Genomic DNA, 6665 nt, shown 5'->3' with positions numbered 1-6665 from the left:
GAAGGTCAGAGTATGGGGCAAGGTCAGTAATAGGATTCCAGGTACTCTGTGAACATGGCTGCTTTTTAATTAATTTCAACAAATTATGAGAACTCTGACAGAAGAAAGTCCAAAAGGGGTCTGATTTTCTCTCTCTCTTTTTACATTTTGAACTCTCGATTCTCTCTGACTGTTTTGTGTACCACCATGAAAATTTAGAGGGTTGTTAAGCAAGCATTTCTGAGTTCAATACTATAAGTTTTGTAAGGTTTTGTTTTGAAATGAGCTTATGGGAAGCATCAGAATGGCATGGGGGGCATTTTCAATTTAACATTGCGGAATGCGAAAAATCCATGCTGACTATAGTATAAAGCCACTCTTGTGGCTGTATAATCATTGTGTAAAGGAACAATCCCTGTGCATTTTTTAAAAAAGTGTATGCAGCATTTATACGCAATCATGACCAAAGACAAATATGGCTCCTGAAAACAGAGTAGAAATGTTTATTTTCCCCCACACACCATTTATAAAAGGTAAATATTTATTTCACCTTCAGCAATACCATTTATCAAAACAGACATTAAACAGGCATTAAAGTTAAATAGATCTTAAATGCATTTCAGTTATAAAACATTGGCAAGAATATCAGAACTCTGTTACTTTTGTGCTTGATGGGGAAAGTATAGTTGCCATAAACAAAGGATGGTAATTCTCTCAGATTTCAATCCTCGGCTACTGTTCAAGTTTTCTTGAAGAATCTCTTAGCTGTAACTCCTTCATAGATGTAAGTCTGAAATGGTTTGCAAAAAAAGAGATGATCAGAACATCACCGAGGCTGAATTTCCCAGGGATTGTTTCAGTCCACACATCTCAAAGTGAGACATGGGCCTTTCTAAAGAGGTATAAAAAGTCAAGATCATAGACATATAAATAGATTGATAAGTTCCTGCTCCAATCATTGATTGGCCATGAGTACTTACTCACTATTACCAACTCTTCATTGGTTCTTGCCTATAAAAGCTGATGCCACAAAACACTGTGATCCTATACATGCTAACCTAGGAATAAATCTTATTGAACTCAATGGGACTTATTTCTGAGTAGATATGCATAGAATTGTGTCATTTTGTTATAATGTGCTATAGTACTGTATGCTATTTTGCAATAAAGTCTCCATCTATGTTTGATAATGCTTGAAGTCACTAAAACTATTTTTCATAGGCAAACCTGGAGCTGGCTATCTTTGATTCCTCATGCAAGCCATTGTTGTTTTTTGAATATGCCCATTTTCCAAGGCTGACACAAGTATTGGGACAGGGAGTGGGGGGGAGGGAGGATAGACGGAAAAGAGAGAAATGCTGCCTGCTGAGCTGTCTGAATTTCTCTTCATTCATGTTGCTTAGCCCAACCCCATTAAGATCTGGGTGTACTTTCACAACATCTTTGTGTTCTGTTAAGCCAGTGTTCACCCTTTCATTGGGTCCTTAAGAAATGCCATAGTCTAATGGTTAACATGCTTTAAAAACAACAGCCTAGGTTTAGTTTCTAGCTATGTCAGCTATCATTCTTGGTTGACAAGAAATTTCAGTCTCCAAATTAATCCTTAGTTTCTATATTTAGGAAACACTAACGTTTTCATGATTCAGAAGCTTGGGTGGGAGGTGGGACATCAGTTGCAGAAGAGGTAAGATAGACATACTAACTAAGGTGTAATAAATGACTCCTTGTCAAAGAGAACATTATGTTTCTGGAGCACCATTAGTGGGGAAACATAATCAGCAGCAACTCATCAATAGCAAACTAGGGTTGGCCAATTTTGATACCTCTCAGTTTTTCACTTTTCCTGTCTTAAGTTCAGTTCTCTACACTTCCACATCAGTTTGTGATTGTTTAAAGTCCTTGTGAAAATTCAGCAGCATCTTAGTGCTAATTCCTCTTTATACCTTTTTTGTGTGCACTTTGGCCTAATACACACATTTTTGCAAAGCAGTTTCCCACAAATATAATGCATTTTTCTATGTTATTTTCATAATATGCATTTTTATGTACACTTTACCCAAGTGTATGCTTTATTGTAGATATTACTTGGCTGGCGAACTACACTGCAAAATTTGGAGCAGTGTGAATTTTGAAAAATGGCTGTTTTTTGGTTTGCACATTATTCTGGAAGCTGTCAAGTAGGTAGGTTTGTTTTTAAATGCAAACTGAATCAAATTTCTTCCCCATGTCTAGTGTAGACCCAGATTTTGAGGAATCCAAAGGTTTCCAGAAATACAAAAATATTTAGGAAAAAGCTTAAGGGGGGACCCCCCCCCAATAACCCAACTAGGCAACAAATGTTCAGTGACTGCTGGGCAGAGAATAGAAAAATCTGGTTTGTGGATGAAATAGAGTATCCTGGGAGAAGGAGTGGCTGGTTGGCCCCTGAACAGGAGCATTGTACACTGCAACATTTTGCTGCAGTCCCACATCTTATGATAATTTTTTTGAAAAGATTGAGATTATTCAAGTTTTGAACTTTTAGAGGCAAGAAAAGATTTCTCCTTCAGGCTGTAATACTAACCCTTTCAATTGTGCAAGGAAAAACAGGTACCCCTTTCCTATTTCCTTTAAACTGAAAGTAAATTGCGCTTCCAAGTAAACATTAGGATCAGGGTTTAAGAATGCTTCTTTTATTCCCTGTCAAGAAGCTAACATGATTTTGTTGTTGTCATTAAAGTTAAATAACAAATTAAATTAAATTAAAATACGCCTGGCGCCAACGTTAATATCTTTTTGGCGCCAGGTTAAAACGTACCTCTTCTCCCAGGCATTTTAAGCACATTTTAATTATGTTAATCTTTTTAATCAGTTAATCTTTTTTACATCATAACATCTTGTATTTACACGTCATACTTATAGTATTTTAGTATATTAACAGTTCACCGTTGTATTTTTTTGAGTGTTTTTAATTTTATATGTGGTTTTAAATTGTATATTGGTTGTTTTATTCTGTTGTGAACCGCCCAGAGAGCTTCGGCTATGGGGCGGTATAGAAATTCAATAAATAAATAAATAAATAAAATAAAAAGACATATCTGTTATTCCTGATGAGCTTACCTGAACCAATTCATCACCTGTGATTTCTCTAAATGCCTTAAGTTCCTTCCCATTATCTTTCCTGCTGAATGTGCCTACAAGTTGATTGCCTTTTAAGTCCCAGTTACCCTACAACATAAAAGACAGAGATTTGGCATTTTTAGATGGTTGAGCTTACACATTCTTAGAAACTACCCCAAACCAAATCATTGGTGTACAGCAATTGATTTGTTTTGCTTTGTCTTGTCTACAGTCTTGCCCAGCAGGAACAAAACATCATAGGAAAGCAGGCATCTTACATGGAGTTCAGTTCCATCAGCCATGCTGTAGTCAAAATTCTCTCCGAGAGTGAATGCTATCTCTATGGTGCGGAAATTGCTAGATTCTTTGATGGTGAACTTGTTTCCGTCTTCCTGGATAGTGAGCTTCAGGTTGTCATGGGCCCCTAGTTTTCTCTTCACTAAATTAATACCTAGGAAGAAAAATAAAGCACATGGCAGAAATGCTGGTTTTTTAAAAAAATCATCTTTATAGAGTAAGCAAATAGTAGAAGGATAGAGTTGTACAGGTTAGACCCAATCCCCTCTTTTGTTTTGACCTTTGAAATAGTTTTCTGTGGTGCTCAGTGCTAACTTACCCATTCTAGATGGACTTGTTGTTGGCTTATCATGGTTTTTTAGGCCATGTGTAAATTATATGTGATCAGCAGTATGCCAGAGACAGAGTCTTAGGAAACATACTGGACAAACTAGTGTTGCATCCTTAATGTTTCTCTTTAGGGTTTGCTACCTCAATGACACAGAGCAGGTAACTTCGTGTCCTTCTGTTCTGTTCTCTTTCAAAAGAGGCTTTATTAGCAAAAAGCTATTACAGAAATGGATTAGGAGTACAGCTCTCTACATTCTTCTGAGCAGGGAAAAAGGATACAATTACAAACAACCCTGGGTACAGAGCATCAGCTGATGCTGCTCAACATGGAACAGCTAACCATGCAGAGATGCTTCCAGATGGGTGTTTATTGTAGGGTGGGCTCTCTTCATGTATGCAGGTTTTTTCCAATGTCCACCTGACAAACCTGCATCAGTCTCTATTTTTTTCCTCATTTCATCCAGATTTTCCCTTTCCAGGGAAATCTTGGTAAGTTCTACTTTTCTTTTCTAAACCAACGCATTTGCAATATCTCAACAGCCCATTTGCAACATTCGACACCAGTCTGGAAGCACCATATATTGGGCAGGAAAGCAGTTCTGGAATGCATAAGAGTCAGCTGAGGAAAGCCACAGATACCTAACTGGCCTATAGAAGTATACTTCAAGCATGGATGAAAATGCCAAGAAAAGCAAAAAGCAGTCTGGGACCAGCAATTTCTGCTAGGGCAGCAATGGGGAACCTGTGGCCTTCCAGATGTTGTTAGACTACAACTCCTGCCACCCTGTTGGTCATGCTGTCTGGGGCTGATGGGAGTTGACCACAGGTTCCCCATACCTGTGCTAGGGGAAGTGTCATACATGGGCATATGGATTTCCATGGGGTGCTCAGGGAGATGTGAAACGTCTAAAGAGAGGCTTAGGAAAGGATGTAGTTAAGAGCAGGAAATCATTTTCCCAGGTTTTGCAAGCAAGATGGAAGGTAAACATTACGAAGCTAAGACCTAGATTAAGATCCCCACTCATCCATGAAGCTCACAAGGAGACTCTGGGGCAGTTACAATCTCTCAGCCTAATCTACCTCAAAAGGGTGTTGAAGATAAAATAGTGGTGGCAAGGGCAGAAATTATGCATGCCATGCTGAGCTGCTTCATTTATTTATTTATTTATTTATTTATTTTCATTTCTAGACCACCCATAGCTAATAGCTCTCTGGGTGGTGTACAAAACGAGATTAAAATACAATATAGAATAAAATCAGTAACAAAGAGGAACACATTAAACTAAAACATTAAACATAAAACGTTAAACATTAAAATGCCTGGGAGTATAGCCAGGTCTTAACCTGGCGCCTAAAAGAAAGAACCGTAGGCGCCAGGCGTATTTCCTCCAGTAAGCTGTTCCACAATTCAGGGGCCACCACAGAAAAGCCCCTAGATCTAGTAACAGTCCTCCGGGCATCCTGGTGAGTTGGTACCCGGAGGAGGGCCTTTGATACTGAACGAAGTGAACGGGTAGGTTCATAGCGGGAGAGGCGTTCCACAAGGTATTGCGGTCCCACACCGTGTAAGGGTTTATAGGTCAACACCAGCACCTTGAATCTGGCTCGGAAACAAATAGGTAGCCAGTGCAAGCGGGCCAGGACAGGTGTTATATGCGCGGACCAATTGGTCCTCGTCAACAGCCTGGCTGCCGCATTTTGCACTAGCTGAAGTTTCCAAACAGTCTGCAAGGGCAGCCCTACGTAGAGCGCATTACAGTAATCCAATCTAGAAGTTACCAGAGCGTGGACAACAGAGGCGAGATCATCACTGTCCAGATAGGGGCGTAGTTGGGCTACTAAGCGAAGGTGGTAAAATGCATTCCATGCCACCGAGGCCACTTGAGCCTCGAGCGACAAGGAAGGGTCAAAAAGGACCCCCAAACTACGAACCTGTTCCTTCAAGGGGAGTGTAACCCCATCTAGAACAGGATAAACATCCACCATCTGGGCAGGGAAAGAGTTCACCAACAGTGTCTCAGTCTTGTCTGGATTGAGTTTCAGTTTATTAGCTCTCATCCAGTCCATTATCGCGGTCATGAAAAGGGCAGGATAAAATTGTAACAAAGAAAGAGGAGTGGGTTCTTCATTACAATACTAAAGTGCTTGCTAAAGTTATAAATGTTTTTTTTCCCCTTCTGTGATGCTGGAACCAAAAGCAATAAAAAAACAAAAATCAATTGGCAAAACATTTCCACATCTCCCATGTTGCAAGAAGCTTCTCAACACAAGAGGATGAGGCAACCCTAAAAACTGCACAGGATTGATTTACTGGCCGGATATTTTTGCAGGGAACTCCCTTTGAAGGACAGAAGAGCTGAGATTTAGTAGGTAGCAGAACAATAGCAGAACACCAGTGACTAAAACCACCATGAAAAGAAGGGGAGCATCTCCAGCCAGTAACAAATAGCAGTGATAACAAACATTCTCTTTCATAGGAGTCAAAAGCGATCCAGATCTTACCCAGCACCTCCATGAACTTCTCATAGTTTTCACTCTTGTCCACTTTCCAGGTACCGTCAAATGCCATGCTGATAAGCTGAAATACGAGAGCTTAACACAGAGATGGCTTCTGCTCAACCTGAGGTATTTCTTAGTTTCCTAAGGGGGATTTATGCCTTCACTTATCTTGAAAGCAATTCACACACTGATGTGGCTGGCTAAAGTACAATTAGTCACATGAACCTATAGGATCAAGCCGCTGCAAATTATTCTTTGCCTTTGTTCCAAATGTAGCCTGTGAAGATCTTGCTAAAGTGAATTAGTGCTCCTGAGTTCACATTTTCAGTGCTGCAGCTTTGAATAACAGATTAAATTGACTGTTGGTTAAAAGAGAGAGAGAACAAAAGTAAGGAAATCAGGGTGGTCCCTTGATTTAACTGAAACTGCTTATTTGAACTAGCAAGCTTGTTATCAATGTG

At 39.7% G+C, this 6665-nt stretch overlaps 1 protein-coding gene across 1 annotated transcript; it reads right to left on the bottom strand.

Moving 5' to 3' along the window:
* Positions 1-635: 635 nt before the first annotated feature.
* FABP2 (fatty acid binding protein 2) lies at positions 636-6355 on the bottom strand. Its single transcript, XM_061584352.1, has 4 exons — positions 6208-6355; positions 3357-3529; positions 3079-3186; positions 636-769 (listed from the first exon to the last, which is right to left on the bottom strand). Exons 1-4 carry the CDS (start codon positions 6272-6274, stop codon positions 719-721), a joined length of 399 nt encoding a protein of 132 aa, XP_061440336.1. The 5' UTR covers positions 6275-6355; the 3' UTR covers positions 636-718.
* Positions 6356-6665: the final 310 nt, after the last annotated feature.

The sequence above is a fragment of the Rhineura floridana genome, chromosome 9 (genome assembly GCF_030035675.1).
Source record: "Rhineura floridana isolate rRhiFlo1 chromosome 9, rRhiFlo1.hap2, whole genome shotgun sequence".
NCBI lineage: Eukaryota > Metazoa > Chordata > Lepidosauria > Squamata > Rhineuridae > Rhineura > Rhineura floridana.
The sequence above is the reverse complement of the archived record's forward strand: the minus strand, read 5'-3'. Positions and strand labels throughout refer to the sequence as shown.

Bases quoted from the DNA above. Each gene is read 5' to 3' on its own strand.
- FABP2 (XM_061584352.1), bottom strand. From the start codon at position 6,274: ATGGCATTTGACGGTACCTGGAAAGTGGACAAGAGTGAAAACTATGAG. The intron at 3,530-6,207 runs GTAAGATCTGGA...TTTTCTTCCTAG, and splicing joins GAAGTTCATGGAGGTGCTGG to GTATTAATTTAGTGAAGAGA. The intron at 3,187-3,356 runs GTAAGATGCCTG...TTTATGTTGTAG, and splicing joins CTGATGGAACTGAACTCCAT to GGTAACTGGGACTTAAAAGG.